The sequence below is a fragment of the Lagopus leucura genome, unplaced genomic scaffold, assembly GCF_019238085.1.
Source record: "Lagopus leucura isolate 7727_CA_CO unplaced genomic scaffold, USGS_WTPT01 Super-Scaffold_100019, whole genome shotgun sequence".
NCBI lineage: Eukaryota > Metazoa > Chordata > Aves > Galliformes > Phasianidae > Lagopus > Lagopus leucura.
The window spans coordinates 9,091,947-9,116,580 of NW_024962273.1; the positions used below are offsets into that span (position 1 = coordinate 9,091,947).

General features: G+C 40.7%; 1 protein-coding gene across 8 annotated transcripts in view; it reads right to left on the bottom strand.

The window, feature by feature from the left end:
* The window catches only part of KALRN (kalirin RhoGEF kinase), a 450,273-nt gene that overhangs the window by 130,133 nt on the left and 295,506 nt on the right, over positions 1 to 24,634 (bottom strand). For 7 of the 8 annotated variants that reach the window (XM_042877581.1, XM_042877574.1, XM_042877573.1 and 4 more), the window contains 8 exons: positions 18,886 to 19,081; positions 13,199 to 13,365; positions 8,774 to 8,893; positions 6,126 to 6,344; positions 3,228 to 3,377; positions 2,204 to 2,318; positions 871 to 986; positions 188 to 310 (listed from right to left, as the gene is read on the bottom strand). In XM_042877581.1, the coding sequence (XP_042733515.1) occupies positions 188 to 310; positions 871 to 986; positions 2,204 to 2,318; positions 3,228 to 3,377; positions 6,126 to 6,344; positions 8,774 to 8,893; positions 13,199 to 13,365; positions 18,886 to 19,081 (1,206 nt within the window). Of the gene's footprint in view, positions 1 to 187; positions 311 to 870; positions 987 to 2,203; positions 2,319 to 2,473; positions 2,481 to 3,227; positions 3,378 to 6,125; positions 6,345 to 8,773; positions 8,894 to 13,198; positions 13,366 to 18,885; positions 19,082 to 24,634 lie in introns of those variants that run through there. The other variant, XM_042877579.1, reaches the window with a different exon arrangement.

Genomic DNA, 24,634 nt, shown 5'->3' on the forward strand with positions numbered 1-24,634 from the left:
AATTTTGTACTTGTGCCTTGCTAAAAATGAAAAGTCACAGTTGACAAAAGACATTCGTCTTTGGGCTAGGAGTTTCAGGATGAAAATACAAAATCAAGAGAATATTATCACAAAGATTTAAGGCATTGAGAGGGCCATAAACATAGACCAAAGCATAGGTCACAATTAGATTAATGTCATTCCTTACCTTCGCAGGTACTCTGAATTCCCCATATTCCTTCAGGAGTTCCTGAGTTTCTTCTGCAGATTCCCCTGTGGAGTTGTGAGTAGAGAGGTAATATTCGCCTGTCTCTTGGATCCAGTCCAGGGCCTACAAATATCAAAAGGAAAGAGAAAAAAAGAAACAACAAAATAAATAGTATTTATGTTTCAAGAACTAATCCTCCAACAAAATAATCTGCCAGATAATGGATATCAGAACAATGAGCCATAATTTTGTGTGTATCAAAATGCTTTCTAGGAAGATATAAAAAGAACACAATAATTAAAGCAGATGGGAAAGGACACAAAAGGTGATGTTTCCTAGGAGAAAAAGGAGTGTAGGGAATTCTATCTTTGGAAAGAAAAATCTGAAGAGAGAGAAGGCAGTGTTCCCATTCAATTAGAGCTCCACAAAATATATTTGTTCTCTTATTTATTTTCAAACAGATTAATACATCCTGAAATGAATATGGCCTGGCAAAAATACATGGTTTTGTTGCTGAACTTTGGAGTTTTCTTCGGTTGTTTTAAGAATGTATACTTTCCACCCATTAAAAAGGAATAGCTTTTAAATACAACTGAGACTGCAACAGGAACCCCACAGAGGCACGACATGGACACAAGGCATATTTACACACTGCCAGCAAAGAAAGGCAGCAGGGTTTTTACCTGCTTGGCACTGCGCTCAAAGACAACATACTGCTGGCACTGATCTAACCTCCGCTTCTTCAGGGTCCAGAAGTGAAGGACCCGGTTCTCCCTCTGCAGCAACTCACTCAGGATGGCTGTAAGGTAGAGGAACTGCATGGTTAGTGATTCTGTGAATGCATACAGAAATAAGCCATAAAAAACATGAATTTACTCACTCTGCCTGGACCACACTCTCAAGCACACAGCCCCAGAGATTGCATGTATTAAAACAAGCATTGATTCAAAGAAATTGCTTTAAAAAGCAATAATAAAAAGGTGGTGTTGCAGGGTTATCTGATATAGGAGGAGATGCTAGTGTGGCATCCACTAGAGGGGGCATAGGCTCATGCAGTCTGTGCAGCAGGCGCACTATTTTGTATTAAAACAATGAGTTCGGCTCATCGATCCCTTAGAGTTACTACGAGCACCTTGTAAATAATCTCTCTTCCCCAAAGCCCTTTTTGAGTATACTGATCAGTTCTCTGTATAAATAGTTCAGGCTAAATAAAGCTATTTTTGTTCTATATTGATGACTTAGCTCTAGACGCATCGTGTTCTATTAAACAGTGCTTTTATTCTGAACTAAAGTGTCTACTTCAAAGATTTTCCATGGATAGGCTCACTAAGCAAGAGAGTTACACATCTGGATTACAACAAGACTAACATACACACTGATTTCTAAATATGCAAATACTTCCAAACAAGCCCAGTGAGGAATACTGAAGCTTATATCAAGCACATATATAGGGGGAACTCTGAAAAAGCATTCAAATAATTTTCCCACTATTTTCAGCTGCAGGGAATAGAAGTTCACAGCAACTGCAAAAAAAATTTGCACAGTAGTAGGGGAAAAATGGACAAAAGTCAGAATAATACTGCAATGTTGATATTAATAGAAAGGAAGAAAAATAATTTTTTCAGTAGCACTATTTTCATCTTCTACATGTAACTGCAGTTCTCATCCCTCCCACATATTATAATGGCTGCACTGCTATTAACCTGTCTCTTCCTGCAGCTTGTAAGCCAGCCAATAATAATAATAAAATGCTTTAGTTCTGTGGATTTGCTTTGCTCACTCTTATCAGTACCTTACAGCATTGCTAGGCACAGATTAACAAATGTTTAATTTAGCAGAGAAGTGGAAACACTTCAAACATGTCAGATGTATAGTTTGATTGTAAACAATGCTCTTTTGACCAAAGGAAACTACCCACAGGTAGGTGGGTATTTCTTTTATTCTGGACCACCTTGGAACTTAGCAGAGGGAGAACCAAAGAAGACTTCTAACGTTGTCATGCATCAGCGCACCAACCTTTCACTTGCTGCTCAGGCCCCCGTGTATGGCTTGCAACTCCAGGCATGCTGACGTTGTTCCTGTGGATGTACTTGAGGAATACCTCAGCGTTCCTTCGAGCCAGTGTGCAGGCCTAAGGAAAATGGCCCCCACCGAGAAGGGTTAGTAAAGACAAGCAAAGAAAGCAAAAGAGACTCAAGCTCTCTACCTATTTTACAGGGAGATGTATCTCTCTTTCATATGAGGGAGCTTCAGCTAAGAGTCAACAGACTCAGCTAAGAAACTTACAGCCTCATGAATATATTAAAATACATGAGTCATTTTGGATTCAGCAGTTGATTTTATATCTTAAGGCAAATTAATGACAATAATCAAGCACCTGGTTTAAAAGGGCAAGTACCTCCCATACATTTTCAGTCTAACCAGAGCTAACCCCTCTCTCAAAAAGAGCATTCAGTGCTACCAAAAGTACAGTCTAGAGGAACTGTTTCTTAAGTCAGACTAGCTTCATGTTGTGTATCAGTTTTAGTGGAAGGTGTGAGGCTGCCTGTCAGATGACTTACGAGTGTTGGCTCTGCTGTTCTTACAAAGCAGCACCTGGAAGGCAGAAGGAAAGCTCAGTCTCCAGCCCAGTGCTGCCCTACACAGCCACAACGGCTTCAGGTGTTAGCAGTTCTGCACTTATTGGCTTGGAGGACAGAATTTGAAATTCTGGATGATTTATATAAGCCAGCACCAAAATCCTGTCATTTATAATGCAATGTTGAGAACAAATGCTTTGAATCAACATAATAAATAGCATCCTCCAAGTGCAATGCAAATATCACTAATTTGCCCTGATGACATCTCTCAGAGATAAACATTGATGATAATGCTTATCACCACTATTATAACAGTGTGGAATTAGCTTAGGGCTCAGACAGACAGCCAGTAAATGAACTGGAATTATGCCTCAGAGCTTCCTCTCAAACTCACCAACAGTGCTCTAAATTGACTACCTAATGGGGAGATTTTCTGATTTATTGTTGAACTAAGCTGAGACCTTGAGAAAAGCCTCCTTCTGCTCCAGATGCTTGCTGATCAGAGGGATGACGTGGTCTATCTCAGCTGCTGGTCCAAGTTTATCTCGACCTCCACACCAGTCTTCATCACGTCTGTATTCTTGCTCCAGGCTCTCTAATACGCTGCACACCTGAAACATACCCAGAGCACAGCAGTTATCCACAGTTGTAACAAGAAGAAACACAGTCAGTAAAAGTCTATGAGCCAAAAAAATTTCAGACCTAAATATTTCAGACTATTGGCCATAGGATGGAGGGTAACAGGCAATGAAGCAGGCCCTGGACAGAATGATCTATTAGTTATTCTTGCCCACAGTGATCTCTACTGTTTGGGATGTAATTCATCTGGCTTAGGGGTGATAAATCCTTCTTTTCTAAGGGAGAAAGGAGGGAAGCTCAAAAGGTTGAACCAAAGCAGGGGTCAGTCTGGCCCCAGTGGATCATTCAGAACACTATCCCTATTCCTGAAGGGTGCTTTAGGTTTGTTTAAATCCCACCAAGTCATGGAACTTAGCACCCACTTAAAGAAAAACATATGCTTGAATGCTTTCCTGAAACAATTTTGAAGCTGGAACTAATTCTGTTCAGCTGCATGTTAGCTGCTCCCTATGCAGCTTTTGTAGAGACTTATGGATAACAATAGACATTAAACCAGTGTTGTAACCCAGGTGGATGGAGGTGTTCTGCCGTACAGGGCTTACAAGAGGATCCTCTATCTTGGTGCAATAATGGGAACAAGGCAAATAAACAAGTGCAGTCTGAAAGCCTGCAGTGTGCAGCAGGCTTAGACAAGGCAATGCAGATCCTGAGGGTAACTCTCTGTACCCTGTGCAAACACAGGAAAAATAGCAAAAGTCCAGTTAACCATGTTCACCCTTTTCTTGCTTTTTACTCCTGCAACCTTTATATGAACATAAGTTATAATTCAGAGGATCCCACATGCTTAAGAGCATAATTTGGAAGAGACTCCAGGATCACCCAATGCTCTCCATTATCACAGACCATTTTCACGTAGCTCCACTTATGAACACATCAAAATCCATCTTAAGACTGGGGAGCTGTGGTGAACTGATGCCTGCTGGCATGTGACAATCTGAAATCAAGTTATTGCTTGGACGCAAACCAGCCCTCACCCCCAAACCTGTACTGGAGAGCAAATGACCCATGTTATTTTGGCATAGAAAAGCATTTCCATTTAATTTCTTGGCTCCTGAGAACTTTGGTACTCCGTGATCACTTTGGTTAATGAAGTTAGAGAGAAACTATCTAATAGAGAGGGCTGCAACAGTTATAACAAGAGCATAGGGCTCTTGGGAAGGACAGACATGAAGAAGTTGGCTGGTTGGAACAGACTCTCTGGCCGCTCTTCTAGCTGCATTTCTAGGTACTCAGAGAACTCAGGATCCAATGAATTACTGCCATCCTGTTAGGGATCAGACTGCTAAGGGTCAAAGATCATGGAGCCCCAGAGAAAGTAGCAAGTTTATGAGCATTCAAGACTGAATGATCTTTGCCCCAACCATTTGCTGAACAGACACAACTCATCAATGAACTGGTGGGCACTGCAGTATGCTTGTCTATGACTTGGAAATAGGAAGAGAGACCAAACTGATAAATCACTGGCTCTGCATATTTTGGCCAGCACATTTGACTGTCTAAAGAACTAATGAATCCCTTAATGGTTTTCATTTCTCACAATCTTCCAACAGCTGTAATTCTTTTCAATCCTGAGTGCATTAGGGACTGTAAATCTATTTGAAACCCTTCACAGGGAAAGACATTCATTATAAGGAATGAATTAATTTTAAGCACTCTTAAAAATGCATTAAACAAATGACACCAAAAAGTGGCCCAAGGATTTTTTCCTGCATCAATGTTAAGGAAAAATTATCTCAGTCCTCAATGACATCTTTAGCTGTGTTAAAAAAACTTTCCAAATCTGCTTGTCTAATTGAGGAATTAACTGTGTGCTGATAACAACAGAAACTTTAATGAATGTCACTGCTTCTTTTCATAAAAGCACAGGTTTCTGCAGTGTCCACACTAACACAGACTGCCTGGCTGCAGTAAATTACAATCAGCAAGACTAGTTGAGTATCCATGCTATGACACTAATTCTCACTACTGACTACAGTAAATTTGCATCAGTTTATGCAATGCATAAATAATCCAATGTACCAGCAGCCAATTGGAATGTGTTTTACAGTTCATGGATGCCTGGAATGAAGTAACGTTATGTCTGCATACAGTGGCTACTGCTGTAATTAACTGTGCTGCAAGTGGATTTAAGAGAAATCACTTCATATCTTGGCATCTTTTTTGGCATGGTGGTGAAAATATTGGCTATTGCTGCTCACAGAATAAATGACTGATGGCAAACAGTTCTCAAGGAAATGAAGATTTACATTCCTTAAAATGAACTCTGATGCCATGAGGACTTGAAACTGAAGTGGTAGGATTTCCAAAATCCTTCACTTTGGAAAGTGGGCAATTTAGAAAACAAAAGTAAAAAAAGTCAAAAAATATATGGCTTCCATATTGCTTCAATGAAAACTTCAAGATGAAAATTATTGTATACTTCTATTTGTCTTTTTGAAACTCAGTTTTGATCAGTTCAACCTTCATTTTCCTTGTGTGGATGAGCCCTGCTATGCCCCTGAAGTAAATGTCATTTCAATTCATTTTGCTAATGCTGTGAGATCCACAGTCAGCAGAAGACCCTCTGCACTTGCGGTCAGAGTAGAAAACCCACATCCACCAGCACTACCATGTGGGAGTGTACTCACATTGGTGTTTGTTGGCTGGGGGTACCTGAGGACCACACTTGCCCTAATCAGTTGACAGAAAGGTCCTAGACTGTAAGCAATTGCACTGCTCACCTGCTCAGAGGTTTTGTAGAAGGCCACCGAGGCATTGACCAGCTTGAGCCTGTCCTCCATCTTCAGCATCAGCTGCTGCCAGTGCAGGGCCACCTTTTCAGCACATTCTCTGATGGCATCAGCATCATAATGCCCAGCCTGCAGCAGTACTTCAGCTTTCTGCTGGACCTGCAGGGCACTCTGATGTGTCTTCTGTAAGGAAGTGGCATGAAAGAGGGACTGTGCACGATGAGAGGAGAGGTTGTACAGATGTGCCAGATTTATGGTAGAAAGGTGAAGTGAGGTGTGAGCATGGAGATGTGAGAGAGTGAAACATTTCTGGTTATCTCCAGTTAACAGTTCATTTCTGCAAAGCATTTTAGCTTCAGTTATTCATGTACATTTGCAACATTATTAAAGCTTGGCACAAGCAAGCACTGGCTCAGATAGGCTAGATGCACTGGCCAGCCACTGCCCCTAGGACAACAGCCTGGGTGAGGATGGGAATCCTGGAGGACCCCTTTGGACAGCCCCAGTGCAGGCAGTAACTGTGCTGAACTCCCACCCCAACTGTGCTCAGTGCTGACTGCCTCACACACAGGCTGCAGGCACAAAAGCAAATCCCAGTCAGTTGGGCTTTTTTTCCAGGCAGTCTGCTGGCATGAGCAGCAGGGCTTACAGGCAGGACTGAGTGATCTGTCCCATTCCCCAGCCTGCACTAGCATCTCTGTTAACCAAATGATTACAGCTTCCTTCATAGGTTGCTGAGGGGAAAATAGTCTCCAGCCTTTCCCAGCCCCCAAGTAAATGTGCTCAGGGTTAGTCCAGTATTTGATTTTAATCTTCTGAACAGAAGCACTAAAGTCTCCCAAAGTCTCCTCTGTTCTGCATCTCAGTGGTAACTGCTGCTGACAAATTCTCATATGATACATTTATGATCTAATTCTTGAACCTTGAAAGACGCTTGAAATCATCTGGTGATACACTGGTGAATTATGCAATGTAAGGAAAGCTATTAGCAAAAAAAAGGATTAATACTTGGCAGAAATATTTAGGAAGATGTTCAAGAACAACTGGTTAAATTTAATATCCAGCTGCTGTACTGATGCTAGAGTCGTAATACTTGTTTTAAATAGACTTTAAAGGATTTTAACTGAAAATCAATTCCACATCTAGCACGCCTTCAGAGGACTATCTGCCCCATGTGCTTTGCTGATCACTTCCCCATATTGAGCTTTGAACAGTTTAAGTGTTTAATCTAGTGTTTTCTCCCTCTGAAAACTTATTTTCCCCTTACAGTGCTGTAGGCTACCTCTCCCTCTGTGATCTGCATTTCCTAGCAGACCCAAGCCCTTCCCCAACAGCAGCAAGCTGTGACAACACAGCTGGAGGGTGTCTTGTCCCCTACTGCTGCCTAGCAGTGGCTGCTGGGCTGCAGCCAGCATGGCGTGGTACCCACCAGCTCACACAGCATTGATAGAAAACCCCTTCCTTTACCACAGCTGCTCCTTCCTGACTGTGAGTGAAGATGGATCAAAGTGGGTCATTTGGTAATATCTAAACTCTCTATTTACCAGCTACATTATAACATATATTTACTGCTCCGAAGTTTACCAGTAGGCATAAGGAGTCTTTATTTTTTGGTCGTCTCTTAAAATCTCCACTATGGGAATATTGTTTTTATAGCTTAAAGTTTGCTTTAGTTTTGATTTAGCTTTTCAAACCACAGAAAGGGATTTGCCAACCAATTCTTTACTTTGTGGCAATTAACAAATAGATGGGGAAGCATATACACTATGCTAAGTAGGAACAGGAGGAAGCAATGTGTCCTCTCACACATAACTAGAGTGAGCACACCTCGCAAATGTAACGTGTGTTCATAATGGCAAAGATATGTAAGTGCTGACCCAAAGTGTTCACAAAGGGTGAACAGTTGGACTAGATGAACTTAGAGGTCTTCTCCAACCTTAATGATTCTATGATTCTGCAATTCACTGCAGTCCTTTGCTGAGAGGAGGTAATAATTTTCCACTACATTCTCATCCGAAGTAAAGGTGCTCAGAGAAAGCGCTGTTCCCCCTGCCATGTCCCTACACCATGAGTGAGATTAGTGGTTTTTGAGAGCCAGCTTGAACTGAAGATGTGCTACTCCAGGGCAAGCAGGGCCATGAGTTCAGTTCAGCTCAGTTCAGCTCTTCCTACCTCATGCTTAAACTGAAAATTTGAGTATGGGGGAGTTTGAATGAACATCAAAAACATAACAGTTGAATCAAACATTTACCAAGGAGAGCATTACCCAGTATCAAAGATACTCATAAATGAAAGCTCTGAAATGATCAGCAAATCTTGGACATGGAAAGAGAATGACTCCATGAACTTCTGCCTTCAGATCGCTTTGTGAATTTTAATGTTATTACTTTTAACCAAAGAAATTATCAGAAGATGTGTGAGCATTATTTCCAGGAATGGAGAGGCTGATATCTGACAGCAGAAAAAAATAGCTCCAGATGATAAATAAACTCTCTTGTTGCATTATGATTTTAATGCAAAGTCAATTTTCCAAAGTTTTTATCCCTTCCCTCCCTCAAACAAGCCATGAGTGATGCCCAAGAGATAACCCTTTGCTATTCACCTGGGAAGAAGAAACCAAATTAATTTGCTCATGTTACCTCTATGGCCAGCTGAAATTGCTCATGCTCTCTCTGGAGCTGCTCAGCCTCAGAGAGGGAGCTTGCATTGACGAGGCTTGCATTCAGCATTGATTCACCATTCCGGATCCAGCCAAGCACCTGCAAAGAAAGGATGTGCTTATGCAAGAGGTGCTTCAGTGCAAAGATTTTTGTTGTCACTCATTCAACATGTCTCAGACCAGCTAGTAAAAACCTATTTTGCCCAACATTGTCTTAGGCTGAATCAGTGAGCAGAAATAAATCCCAAAATAAAGACTTAGAGGCAGAAATTGTTGGAGGGAAAGCTCTTACTGCAGAAGCTATTAATAAGGAATGAAAACTCTGAAAGTATTTACATGTGGATAGTCAGATGGCAAAGAACTCTCATTTCCAATATGTGATCATAAAAAATGACTACTCCTCTATGCAAACCCTTCATAGCAAAACCAAAAAACATAATCAAGGAGATTTGAAATGAAACACAAAGATCTTTAAGGTCCCTTCCAGCCCTAGAATATGATTCCACAGTATGATCCTATGATATTTTCTAGTTTCTACTCAGAGTTATGGACTTTGCTGGGTCATGCTGCAGCTCTCTTCTGCTCTACTTCTTTGTATTTCTTTCATGCAAAAGTCAGAGCTCAGGGAGTAAGGTAAAGTCGCAGTTGGTTTCATCTAACACACACTTAAGATGCAGTGGGAGTTTCCACCTGCATTCACAGCTAGGAAGAAACTCCATGTCTTGCAGTTTATATTTAGTCAAAGGGCTTTACTTCAGAGACATTCAGATTACTTGTAGACATGAAATGCCTGCTGTTTTGACTAAAGAATCAAATTCCGAATGTGTGTAATTAATCTATCAAGCTTGTATTTATTCATTTATTTAAGCAGTAATATTTTCTGCTATTTTAAGGCATGCTTATGAAAAATTAGTACCCAGAGTGCACATGCAAGTTCTTTGCTGTGTTGGCTCAAAGCCTATTTTTTACCAGTGTGGGAGTAAAATTATTCCAATGAACCAGCAAGTTGTTGGATTCAATTCACAGATGCACAAGAAATCCTGACTGCCCATACACTGCCCTAACTTTAGCTTGTGATTTACAAAGCTCCAAAATTGACTTTGTCACAATATTCTACATAGTAATTTCCCTTTTGTGCCATCATTTACACCGACTGATCCATTAAATTGTCTGTAAGAAATAGGGATTTTCAGTTGTTTTGTTTTTTATCTGTACATCATGCATCACCCTACTTATAGCCATTCAGTTCCCTGTGGGGCAGGAAAATGAGTTTTCCCTAGGAGAAATAAAGAGGAATCATCAACACGTGTAGCTGACCCTGATTTGCAGGAAATTACATCTGCTCACTACAACAGTGTGGAAGATTTCATTTGTCAGCTTTCTCTCTTTCATCAGTAGGTATTATTGTTCCTATGGGAAATGCAACAAAGATTTAGAGGAAAAGAACACAGCTTATCATATGGCAGTCTTTCTTGGCTGGCAGTTTGTATAATCTATCTGACAAGAAGGCTAGATTATTGCCTACTTCATGGCACCAAAAGCTGAAGTTAAAAAAGATGGGTATATCTGAGAAAACCTTGATGTGAGTATGTCATAAAGCAATGCATCATTTCACATTTGATATACTGTGATATACGGTATATTGGGCCACTTAACTGTAGAAAATACTCAGTCTGCACACTAAAAAAGCAATATATTAATTGACTTTATTTTTTCCCCAAATAATACAAACAAGGTATGCCAGGTTTCAGTCATGTTCAAAACTCGACTCCAGTTTCTCAGAACTTTGTGATGTATTAAATAGGCAAAAAGTCAGTTTTTCAGCATCCCTCAAATGACTGACTGCTGTCATCCTATGGGCACACCCATAGGAAGCAAATCTAATGCCAAAAGAATAACGGTGGGTGGATAAAATGTGAATAAAGATTTCCAAATAGACTTGTAAAGAACAACCTGGAAAATAAGTGTAGTGTGATACTGTGACAGTATCTGGGATTGCATTACGTGATGTTGAACACTTATAATAATAATAAAAAAAAAACACACAAAGATGAAAAGCGAGGGGTTTTGGAAGCCAAACAGCTGCAAGCACAGTATAAGACAGCTTGTTCTTGAAACTGATCTCCACAATTCTGTTGTATTATCACTTCTATGTGAGCAATGCAAGCTCTGTAGTTTCTGTCGGAAATGAGTGGGATCCAAATGAGAGGAAATAAGTCTTGGGAAGGATCTTTCTGAATAACAAAGGGTTTGTGAATCACTGGTCTATGCTACTTCCACACTAAAGCAGTTCACAAAACATCTCACTCTGAATTGTTCTTCTTTTACAGCCCCAGACTTCAACTCATTGTCCAGGCATTCAAACCTTGGGTGCGTGTGATTTAAAACAGAAAACCTCCTAAATGAAACTTCAATAGATAGAGATGGTTAAAAGACTTTGTATTTCCACGAGTCATTATATCAAAATGCAAACACATGTACACTTAGCAGCCTTGACCAATTTTCCTATGTCAGCAGAATGTAAGCACAGCTACAGTAGGTGTCTGGTGGCAACCAAATCTCAGATGACTTGCAAGAGTGAGTGCAACTTGGTAATGAGATCACCCATCATCTCAGATGCAATAAAACGAAAGTGAAGGAAATCTGGACCAGAGTGGAGATGAATTGCAAGCCAAAATCAATATATTTCCCAATTTCACTAAATGGTTGGGAATATGACTCATCTCCAGGAAACCAAATAGATAGAGCACAGATATATTTTACCTTGGCTCTTTCCAAGGGAAACTGTAGCTGTGGTAATTTATAGGTTAATAAACAAAGGAGTCCTTATTACTCAGCTGAACAAATACAATGATTCTTCACAATTGGCCTGCTGAAAGGTCACACAGTAATAAAAGTTCTGATGGTCCCAAGCAATGTTAAGAAAATACTAATTCAAGGCAGCTGTTTGTTCTCTCAAAGCATTAGATATTTCAATGCTAAAACCATTTCCTTTGGTTAGATTTTGGTTTGCAGAATAGGAAAGCCCAGAAGACTCTTGATAGTGAGGCAAGTAACATGAGGTAACTGCAGAGTGCTGCATTGCACTGCAAGGCTCTGTGAGCACTGCAGGGCTGACCAACCTGACCAACCGTCCATCATCCTGGTCATTGGGGTCAGCTACATGTATTGCTCCTCTCTACCTTCTGTCTTCAGTTAAAATGGCTCTACTTAGTCATAAAACTGCTGTACAGAACTCTAAGCTTAGCTATGGAAGCTGACATTAATGTGGTGATTATGAATATCATAGAGAAGATCTCTTTCACAGAAGAAAGCTGCACTTTGTAGAGCTGTGGAGGCTTATGAGGAGAGTCCCCAGAATTATCAGAAACACAAATCAGCCATATATTCAAAATCAAAATTCAGAAGAGTTCTGTGCAAGTTCCATTCATGTTTGCAAAATATTAAATCAAACTGAACTCTGAAAGCAAATTTGTGCACTGAAGTTGGTGCTGCCAGCTTCTAGCTTGGAAGCTGTCTAGGAGCGAAGGATGTTTTGCCAGCAATGATAAAAGCAATCCAGATAAAATGTCACTCAAAAATTCATTTCTGAAGAAGAAATAACTGTGATAGTAGTTAGGGAGCACTCAATATATTCATTATTTCTGTCCCCCTCCCCCATTTCTACTGGTAAAATGGAAACCCGAATACACCATGTGTCTGGAAAAATCTTTCTCTTCTTTCTAATGATACTAAGATCATATTACAATCCAGACATAAGCACTACATTGAAGCATAAAGTCACCTCTGGAGCAGGAAGTATAGTGTAATACTGAAATATGAGGCACTCAAATAAAATACCAAGGGAAAACACAGGAGACAGAACATGACCACCATCACTAGAATGAAATCTGGAAGAAAGGGAATGTCACAGCACTAAGATGGTTAAGTAAATCCTAGCACAGAGACCACAGATTGAAGCTTTTATCTCACCTAGATACTGTCGAAGATTCCTTTAGGCCAATATGTGTAGCAATAAACAGAAAGGTGAAACTACTGTAATTCTTTGCTCAGATGTCACTGCTCAGTTATCCTCTGGGGCAATTCTCCACAAAACTTCAGCCTGGATCCCAGCTCAAATCATTTGTTTCCAGAACACAGTTTGAGGCATACTCCAGTTGAGAAGCTAAAGGGTCTGCTCCGTACAGAATTCCCATAACTGTTCATGAAGCCATGATGTGGAACAGAGCCCTTCTATATTTGTAAAGGATCATGCTGTAATTTGTCAGCAAATCAAGTACTGCTAAGGAAAGAGGGATTAAGATCATCCACCTAAAGCTGTATGACTTGGCAGATACTGGTTTACTAGGTATTGCAATGGCTGAAAACCTATTTAAGAACCCGAAGCATAGTTAAAAACTCTCACCTGCTTGACTTCAGCCTGTAGGTGCCGGAGCTGTAGGCACTGCTCTAACCTCTTGTGAGTTTGGTCAGCATTAAGCTCCAGCTCATGCTGTTTCTCATGAAGGAATTCCAGCAGCTCTTGTACCTGTGTTGCAAGGTCGATGTCCTTTTCACAGATCAGCTCAATGCCTACAACAGAACAACATGCAGAGAGAGATCTTGCACTTATTTGCAATTCTAGTCATTGTCCGAACTTCAAAATTATTTCCCACCTAAAACACTGATCTGCAAATCTCTCATTAACATTTTCCTCAATGAGCTCTCTCCCAGGGAGTTTTTGGCTTTTGTGTAGTTTCCCATTCTGCACCACTATATTTTCCTACACAGTAGTGGTTCTCTGCTGATGATTGCTCACCTCATTCATCAGCATCTGAATAGTAGAACGCTACTGACCGTAGCCTTGCCCAAACATAAAGTTAACTTTAAAAGGCAGAAATAACCTCCCTTTGTTAGATTAAACCAATGACTTATGCTTTACAAATACAAATTAAAAAGAGGGAAAAAGAAGAGGAAGACAACAGAAAAGTGAAATAAAGTAAATTCTAGCTGCCAGATACATTGCCATGAGTGTGTGGAACTCCACAGAGGAAACATCTTTTCCATCTGGGCACTTTACATGATCATTAGCAACAATTTAGTTAAAAACGACCCATTCATTCAGAATTACTTCAAAAAGTGACATCAATCCATTCCTCATCTAGCAGACAGAAAATAGTACCAGAACTCCTATGCCTTGTATTTTGCATGAAAAGGGCGAACACTTGTATAACCTGGTCTGAATTTCATAGCTGAACCTCATTTGATTAGGAGGTGGAAACTGAGACCTCCTGAGGTCCCTTCCCACCTCCTGAATTTCCTGGTGGGCCTTGTGTGTGTCAGTTACATGAAGTACAATGCAGAGCACCACATTCTTCCTTCCCACACGAGAGTGACAGCATTGTTGGGTACTTTACAGATGTAATGTAATTGTGAAAGCTTGGCCTGGAGGAGTTATGATGCCATCCTGTCTTACTGTAATCCCTGTAATTACAAACTAATAAAGATCTGACTCTTCCCTTATTGAGGTCAACTGGAATTTTGCCATTGGCCTCAATACAGGGAGGATCAGCGACCTAATATGCAAATAATCAGATTGCAGTAATGCTGAGAAAACACTACACTTTTCTCCAAAGCCATTTGATTTCATGGAATAATAGGACATTATACAAGAATTGTGCTAATTAGAAGCTGCTGTACAGAAGGTTGTGTATTGTTTTTAAAACTGATTTAGAAAAATGCCTTTTCTTCCCCCTTTCTCTTCCTCAGAGGCTTGTAACTTTCATTCTCCCTCACAGCGGTATCCACAGAGGACAGTACACAAAATAAATATGACCTTATGATTGACCTTATCCTCTTTTTCCTGGTTTCTGGTTTTAGCAGGAAGAAAAAAAAAAAAGAAAGAAAAAAAAAGAACCATAAAGGAATGCAAGCAATTGGCTTATTCCCTTTCCCAGCCAAAACCAAACAGTTTCTTCATTACCAAATAAAGTGGAATGGCCCCTGGCTTCCCATTTAAGATCTGGAAATCTAATATACGCTTCCATTCTTAGGAGTGAAGTTTCTTTCAAACGCCAGACACCAAGCATTGTTACTACAATTAGCCTGCATATGGTTCTGTATCCTCAGGACATGACAGGCTTCCTGTATGCTTGACTTCACCACACCTTTCTGACATTAAATGCACCGTTTTCCTTCATGCAGATTCAGCTGGTCTGGTTTTGATTGTGCTAACTCATCAGCAGCAACCAGCAAGCTGCCTGGGATGCTATCCAAGGGCAGCCCGCACTCCCCATGATGAATGGTCTGCCCTTTCGTGCTTGTCATGTGTCACACAGATTTATTCTGCAATGCCAGTGCACGCAGCGAGAGCACTTATTCTTCTCAAAGATTGGTTTGCAAATTGGAAACCTTTGCTTTCAGAATAATTTCATACATAAAATCTTTACATTAAGTTTTGATAGACAGGAAAGCACAGCTGACTTTTTGATAAACTGAACTTGGTTGCCATTCTTTTTTTCTAATGCCTTGGCCCGTACAGCAGATATCAGTGAAGGATAACGAATTGAAACTATTTCTAAAAAATAATTACAAAGAGTACCCACTCTGGCCAACATCCTGCAAGACATGCATTAGTTACAGCTGTGCTATTTGCACTGTCAGATACTATTCAACGTATGGAAGAGGTATTGCTTTTTGACCAGTACAGAGCTCTTCTGGAGTTGCTTTGAACCCGCTTGTAGGCTGAACTGTTACCAGCCTGGAACACAACAGTGCAGCATCCTCTTCTTGCTGTATCTATTTTCTGTGTTATAAGTGAAATCACAAGCAAAATGAAACAGACTTCCATTTCACTTTGAAGCAATGCAATGCTAGGAAAAGACATGAATGATTTTAAGTCTGACATCCAGGACACAACAAGGCTTTGAATTTTCCACGTAACAGGCAGGGACTGTGTAAATTTCCCCAACATCAGTTTCTCATCGTATTTTTCAGGCTTGGCTTAGAGAAGTTGCCGTAGACATAAAATGCCAGATCCATGAATCTTTAGTGACACCTGACTGGTGCTTATGGTGACAACAATGCTAACAATGTGAATGCACTTAAATAACAAATTAATTGTGTGCACTCAGTCAACAATTAAAGAACATCCCGAATTGGAAGGGACTAATATGGATCATCAAATCCAAGAGTGTAACTACTTTTAGTACCTAGAACATGAACAACTGAGGGATGTACCACTGATGTGTATGTGTCGTCAGTGCAACTTGAGTCAGGGTGTTAAATCCCTGCTGAATCACAGTCCTAAACTCTCAGAAATGCCTAGACTATCTCTTTTGGAAACATCAGAACACTTTAAATGTATCAAACTAAACACTCTACAATCATTATCCTTTTTTGAGAATTTTTGGACACATTTTCACCCACGGATCCCTTCTGATCAGGGTGTCCTTTGATATCAGTACTAGAACTGCAATCAGCCTGGAAAAACAGCAGATAGTTCCACTGAAATAGAAAGTGCTGGGTCACTAAAAGTCAGTCTTCTTGAGAATACTGTTACAGCACTCTCTTAAAGCAAACTTCTTTCCCAAATTACACCAATATTTGTAAGACATGGACACAATTTGAAAGTACTGCGGAATTGCAGAAGATGTGACGACTCCCAGATCTTACGTGGTCCCTAACAAAACCAAACATTTACTTGCAGAGGAATTATTCTTATGATGAAAACAGTCTAATCCAAAGCAGGATCACTCACACACGCTGCACCAGTGGAAGGAATCACAGGACATAACTGTGCTGTACGGCATTTTGGAAACAGTGGATTTGTAGATATGCAGTTTGTACGGATTTGTAGATATGCAGTTTGTACACAAATATCTGAATATCTGCACAGAGTCTGATCTGGTCCATTGTAGAACAATTGGATATGCTGCATCCAATGCACAGTATTCACATGGACTTCCAGACACTCCACGGTCTGGTAAGAATCGCTGCTCCAAGTCTGCATCACACATGCAAAAAATATGGGCAAATGTCTATAATCTTTTTCTACCTGCACAAGATTTCCAAGTGAAAAAGGCATTATGCATGGAAAAACCTGGATGTAATTCTATCTGACAGACTTGCTGGCTTAAAGACCTCCAAGCCAAACTCCAGAATGATCAAAATTAAATCAGGTTCCTGCGTGATACATTGAAAAGAATAAAGCTGAAAGAGAGTTATGGGGAAGGAAAGAAACTCCAGGCACTTAAGAGTGGACAGTTAGGTGGGATGTCCCTGAAAAAAGCTTCTTTCTGCCTTTATCTTCTATGGTTGTAGTTGAATTTTGATGGTAGTGGTGGTGACACTGTACAGTGGGAACCAGCAATACTGATTTCCCAGAACCCCTGCAAATTTGCAGTTCTGGCAGTAAGAACAATCATCTCTCACGCACTGAACGACTGTGATACAGGACTCAGCAAGAGGGAGTAAAATTAAATGAATTTTTTATGGACTATAGCTGTCCTTTATTACAATAAGAAACAGTAGGCTCCCAAGAGCAATCTCTCTCCCTTATTTTGCCATTCTCCCAGCATTTAGCATTCTGTGCATGGCAGATCTGACCATTACCTTTGATTAACTACAGTTACTCTGCATCCCTATGAGGCTTCCACTTCCTTGCCTTTGGGAGCAATGCATTTTTATTGGGTAGGCTTTAAAGAAGGAGATCTCAGATAATCTTATAAAAACATTCTAAAAGTCACTTCATTTAGTTGCTGATCTTTTGTCTGTAATCCAAAAAAAAATTGTTTCTAACTTCTTCGTAAACACAGAATTAGTTTGTTTGTTTTTTTTTTTTTTCCCTGAAGAGCAGTCCCTGATGCTCCTGAGTCTGTACTGTTCTGGATGATATTCTTTTCCCCCATGAATTACTGCTCACATTCGAATGCTTCCAGGATGCACCAAAAATGAGTAGTAACTGATGTATTAGGACCAATTTGCTAGCCTGGAAAGCAAAAGAGCTGAAGCACAGGACCAGACACAGTGTGGACAGAGCTCATATCATCTCACACACATGGTTCACACAATGCTTGTCTAGTTCAAAACACACGCCTGCAGCAAACCTACAGCCTCTGCTGAGTACAGCTTGCCAATCAGGTTGAATACTGCCAATTTTTTATTTTTAATCTTTTTTTTAAAGGTGAATGTCTAGGAGTAAAATGTTTGCCAAAGAATAAATCCATAAAAATCTTTTTTATTTTGGTAGTGCATGTGAGGAGAGACAGAAAAGAATTGCTCTTGCTTTGCACTTTTCCAGACATTTAAGAAGGTTTAAACACTTTGCAAATAACTTTCACTTCCAGACTTTATGCAGTGATTAATCTGAATTATGATACTCTTTTTCCAAACACAAAATACAAGGATACAAAAATCCTGATTCATAGGATGCCTTAGAAATAGGATCCTACTGCTGAGAAGAGTAGATGAAGCAGATAGACTCCCTATCAACATGAATCAAGTCTGTCACTTAAATGCACATGCCAAAAGCTTTTTGCATCCAAGTGGCTATCTTTAACTTCCAAGCGCACATTGAAAAGGAAAATTCCACTATGGTTTATCAAGTTCCCTTTTTATACACAAAATAATTCCAATTAGAGCTGGCTGGAAACAAGAATTCAATTTCCTGATAAATTTCAAGGCTCTCATATCTGAATTCTCTTCTATAGGGCTTCTGGTTAGCTAGCTTCTCTTTCCTCTGCCTCTTTCTCTCGCTCCACCTTTTTCTCTTCCTTGCCATCTATTCTGGAATAGATCACAAACTCTACTGGCCTGCAGTTGCATAAAACTTTCTGAATGAAACTTAAATTTCAGCTTTACTTCCATACTGAATTTCCATTTCAAAGGAACAGCGATTTCTGATGTGTGATCCTGACTCAAAGAATTTTCCTAAATCCTGGAGTGGTTCTGGTTGTGGAGAAAAGCTATACAACAGACTGAATTATGTTAAAATTTGATGTGCTTTGTACGTACTGGCATATTTTTGAAATGTGTTTTGGTTGTAGGTGGTGTTTCTTTCCCTTTTGTTTTGTTCCTTCTCATACAAAATAGAGAACAAATTGTTCCGCTCACCTGAAGCCTGGACCTCCATGATGTATTGGTGTAAATCTTGCCCTTGCTGGATGACTTCAAAAGTCATGTTGTTCATGGCCAACTTCCTCTCAGTGTGACGCTGCAAACGTTGCTCAGCCAGAGTAAGGTCCTCGGTATTGAAATCATTCATTTGTCTCAGCAGATCCTCATTCCAGGCATCTAACTCTGCTGTAACCTTCATGGACACAAGATAGATACTATATTCAATCAAGACCAATGAAAAATCTTGCTTTCAAACCATGCATCAATAACTGAAGTACTTCACACTGAGACTGTGATCCAGAAACCCTTGAACCACAGCCTCAATACTCTGGATTCTGCCCATTAATGGTTACAGTCCTCATTTTGCCAAGCCAAGGATCCATGAAAAGATTATCAGTCCAACAAGAAACATGACAATTTTTTTTGCATCCAAGTCAACCCTGCACAGTCAACAGGGCACTGTACTCATACAGATGGTGGTATAAATGCTTCTGAATAAATTCAAATTTAAATGAAGAAACAGTAGTAACAGAATTGCAAAAATACTGTGACACCTCTGTCCCCAGAACCCAAAATGCTCTAAATGTTTATTAAAACATTCTGCATCACTCTGTATGTTAATGCTGCAGGTGGAAATATTTATCATTAATAACATGTATTCTTTTTCTTCATAGAATTTAAATTATAAGCTGCTTCCATTAAGCTCTAAAACATGGATAACTAATACATTTGCAGAATTATTACTGATCTAATACACTGTGAGCAGTACCTGTTGTTAACAGAGATCATGAGACCTAACATTTTATTATGAAATCGGTGAGTTAATCCCCACAGTAGACCTATGTTGTGCTTCCAAGGATCTGAAATCTTTTTAAGGGTCTTCCTGCTAGCTTGAGAAGGAATAGGCCCCGTATAAATTTGTTCTGTAGATCTCAAAGATTTCGTACTGGGGAATGAATATAAATAACAGACTTCTACAGACAGGCAAAGCACAGCACAGAAACATCGCTCTCGAGGGCTGGGTGAATCACCAGGAGCATCACAAAGGAGACCTATCTTATCTGCAAATAACTCATGGGAACGTGCAAAATATTCTGCAGCTTTCTCTGCATCCTAATTCAAACAGGCAGTCTGATGACTCTAGCAGTCCATTACTGTATTTTCTGTGTTTCACATTTTAAGTCACAGTTACTCAACCAATACTGAAGTCCCACTCTATTTTTTTGCCTGTTTAATTAACATAATTAACCTACCCAAACAGCCCAATCTCCTTCATACCAGAATCTGCTATTGCAGACAAAAAGAAGGAATGTTCTGGTGGCAACAAATCAGGACAAGGAGAGTGGAAATAAATCATATATGCCTGAATTCTGATTCATAGGTCAACTTGTCAAAGCTAGATGGAGGAAAGCTAAATCCAGATATTTAGATTCACGTTTTGGCACGTTACAACATAGTGAGAGGCTCTTTGTTTCTCGTAAAAGTGCTCTTCAGTGCCTGTGTGCAGTGAGATGCTTCGTTTCCTCAGTAGCCAAGGTTCAACATTTTCCATTTGTTTTTCTTTTCCACAAAGCATAACAACAAATGCAGTGCAGGCACTGGAAGGGTACCCAAAAGGACCAGCTCTCAGCCCCTCTCTCATTAGCATGAATAGGAGAGCACAGCTTTGCTTAGAAGGGAAAATATATGCACAGGTTTTCAGTTCTTTTTTGAGAGAAGCAAAAAAGCAGATTAACTGAACCAAGAACCTGGGATCTCAGCTGGGTGAAAGGCAAGGTGAAAGGCAGAGTGTGAACATCCTGAGGAGTTTCTATTTCTCTTCAGCTGTTTCCCATCACCCATTCCACTCAATTAACTCTAAATAATAACTACCTCTGCAGTCCCTTTAGCCCCATTCCTGACTCCAACAGCCTCTGATTCATTTACACACTATAGCTGGAGTCCCTGAACTGTGGGAGCTTCTTGGCAGATTCAACAGTTCTGGAGAAATGGTTGGAGTAGATGCTGGAGAACGGTTTTATTCAATGTATTTATGTTAGAGAAATATACTTGACTAATTGCAATCAGAACTGAATGACACAATAACAGAATGGCTTGGGTTGGAAGGGACCAAAAGGATCATTGAGTTCCAACCCCCTGCCATGAGCAGGGTTGCCAACCAATTTTTCCTAATATGCAACCCGAAGTAATGATAGTAGAAGAGATCAAAACAGTCAAAGAATATGTTATATTAGTTCGCCCTTACAGCCATGCTACAATACGGGGATTCTGATCAAAACTTGATCTGTGTATGTTTATGGACATCTTCAGGCCAGGAAAACACAAGTATTCTGGAGGGCCAAACTACCAGGAACGTTGAGGATGGACATACAACGGAATCAACAGATGGTCCCATCCACATCTTCCAGTATGCTGAGACCAAGCAGCCCAGTGCAAATGCCTGGGTTAAATCTCTCTGCTCTGATGCCATTTCTTTTTGCAAGCTTTTCCATGTGCTGTGAAAGGGACACTGAGCAGCACTGCTTTTATTCTCCTGTTCAAATTGGTGGTTCCAATTAACCAGGAAAGGACAGCACTGGCAAACAGGACACAGGCTGATACATTTCTGGGGATGCAACGCCAGATCCAAAGGCTTCATGTCTTCTTATCATGGCCAGGAACTGGAGCTGAGATTGCATCTGAGTGTCTCCAGACAGACAGACAGGCCCAGCAGGGATTGCTGGTCCAGTGCCAGTTCCCACAAGGACAAGGACCACAGGCACTGACAGTGGGCAGAAGGGAGGAAGGACGGAAGTCAGCTCCAAGTGGGAGCTGAGGAAAGAGTGATAATTACCCCATGTGCTGGGTTTGGGGAAGAAAGGAAGGAGTCAGACACAGCAAGAGGTGGAACATCACCAAGTTCCTCAGGCAAAGCTTTTGTACAAGAAGGTTGGGTACATTGCTCTGAATAACCAAGACAAACAGATGGCTGGAAGGGAATCTAAAGCGCACAAAGGCAAAGAAGCAACAGCAGAGCTGTGATAACAACCCAGGTTTTCTGAATCCCAATCTGGTGCACTATCCCAGAGACCGTGATGCTTTGCAGATCTCATTAAGACACTTCCTTTCCTGTCTGTGCAGCCAGTGCCTCACAATCCCACCAGTTTCTGTATTTCAAACTGGATCACTTGGAAATGGTCCCAGTCTGAATTTGAGTACCCAACTAGTTTGACTGGGATATAGGGAAAATGATTTGTTTTTCTTTATGAAAGGGCTGTAATTAGGCAGTTCAGTTAACTACACATGTATATTTTTCAAGTCCAAAAAAGGACCCTGGATGCTCTCACAGAAGGGGTCAGGCATTGACATCTATGGTGAAAATCAATACAGTTTCATCTGATGTAGTCCCATCTCCTAAATCGTGGTAAGAGCCAATTATATCAAACCAATGTCAGAAATTGTCTCAGAAATGAGGCTCCCTTGGCCTTGAACACGTTTAATTCCCTTTTGACCCAGAAGAATGGCTGATTTGAGTTTATTCTGTTCATCTACTGGATTTTTGGTGGGAAGAAATGATAGTACTTCTTATGTTTATTCCTTTTTCTTCACAGTGTTTGTGATTCTAAACAGACCTCAGCATCCTTCACATGCCCTGGAAGAATAAGAACCCTACTAAGAGAGAAGCTCTGAGCTCTGCTCAAATGTGGGATGAGAGAGAAATAGAAGCAGAAGGGTCACAAGGGCAGCAACAGTGGAATTGAACAGGCCTGCATTAGTAAAAGCAGCAGACTGACCTCAGATTTAGCAGATGTAACTAAGTACTCACACTTCTCCAAGGAAATCTGCACACACACTTCTCACTGTCAAACACATTCTGGAAGGAACCATACTCCTTCCTTGCAGGACGTAAGGTTGGTGGCCAAAAAACAGGTTCAAAGTACTAAAGGAAGGTCAAGTAACCTGAGTGTTAATGAGAGGGAAAGGCACAACAAAGCTATATATTGACAGCGAGCCTAGACAGCACAATCCACTTTCACTTGTAATAGATGCTCCTGCCGTCATGATAATGGGAGGAGAGAAATGATGCAGGTAGCAAACCTAAGCTAGCATTTAGTGAGCTACCCAATATATCCATATTAGAGCAGCAGGAACTGCACAAAAGTTTCCATCAGCGTGTGAGCAAATACTGGGCTTGTGCTGAGCTCCACTGTCACAAGACTATAACAGATATACAGACTATATCAGCCAGGTCTGTCTTTCCTGCAGAGACAGCAACCACAGTCTACAGTCTAGACCACATACTCTGGGACAGACATCCTCCTAAAACAGCAAGTTAATATACCCCAAATCCCACTACTACAACATTGCTGCTTTTGCTGCTTCCTGGATTTACTGTGTTGTAACACCAGCAGATAACATGACTGTGGGGAGAGAGACATTTTCATCTTTAGTGCTGGATAGAGATTAAGCTATGGAGAAGTGGGAGGCAGGTTAAACAGAACTGCATTAATGATAACAGAAGCTGCCCTGCCATCACACTCCTATAATGCAGCGTGCTTGTGGATTAAGCCAAACAGTCCATCCAAGCCTGCTGTGCAGGTAACTGTACATCAGCAATGATTTCATATCTAAATCCTGTCTATTTCTTGATGTTGCTGCTGAAATTTTCTACAAAATGGTGGTGCTGAGCCTTTAATGCTGCTTGCTTGGCGTGAATTCAGTGTTTAGCACCTAAAGTCATCCCGCTTAGTGCCAACCAGAAATTTTTGTTTGCCAATTGAAGGAGGTGGAGAAGGAAATGAGGAATCAAGTATGAGAAAATAAATGTTATATGGTGAATGAATCATACAGGAGCTGATATTTTGAAGTATGGGCTGGGAAAGGGTGCATGAGGAGGAGGAAAAGAAAGTTCTACCTTTGGAGCAATTGCTATCAACAAAAAGAGAGCAGGTTTGCTAGAGGAATCTGCAAAAGAGTAAAGATGGTTGGAAAAGACAAGCAAATGTAGGAAGCAGGTTGCAAGAAAAGTGATGGTTTAAGTAAGAGGAGGAGCAAAGGTAAGAAGAGTGGGTAGAGCATTGGGATGAGGCAGGATGGGAATAACTGTCACACACTCTCAGGGCAGATCTCAGAATTGAGGAAGGGGAATATTCACCTCTCTCCAAGAACAAAAATGTTGGGTTCCATACATTTGGCATAAGGAGAGAGTGAAGGTGGATGAGAGGGAAGGGAATCCAGAGAGGGGAAAAAATGAAAGAAAAAAAAAAAAAGGTAATTTTGACTCTTGGACCCTAAGGAAATGCCTGTAAAGTCTGTGAGTGCAGAAAGAGGTTATAATGAAGTAATGGAGTAGAGGAGACCAGATCTCTAGGGCACATACCATAGTCTGGGTCCAGGCTTGCCAGGAGCGACAGCATTCAGCTCTGCTTTAGAATTGAGAACAAGGTGGAAGAGCAGAAGACTGGATATGACAGTATAAGTGGGTCTACGAGCAAACTAAAGCTGCAGGTGTATGGTAGAGGAGATGTAGGTAGGAAAGGGTGAATGAAGCTGTCACTTCTACAAATCATGCATGCAGAAAGTTTGCTGTTCCTCCTCTTCAGGCCTTGGTTTTGGTTGATGCTGTACAGTGTGACAATACTGTCAGCCATTCCTTCTGACATGTGGCAGAGATACCACACTGGCTTAGTTGGGACCTGAACTGCTGGAGAGTAAAGAGGCTGTCACAGTAATGATTCCGCTCCAGTGCTTTTGGTTCCTGAATCCT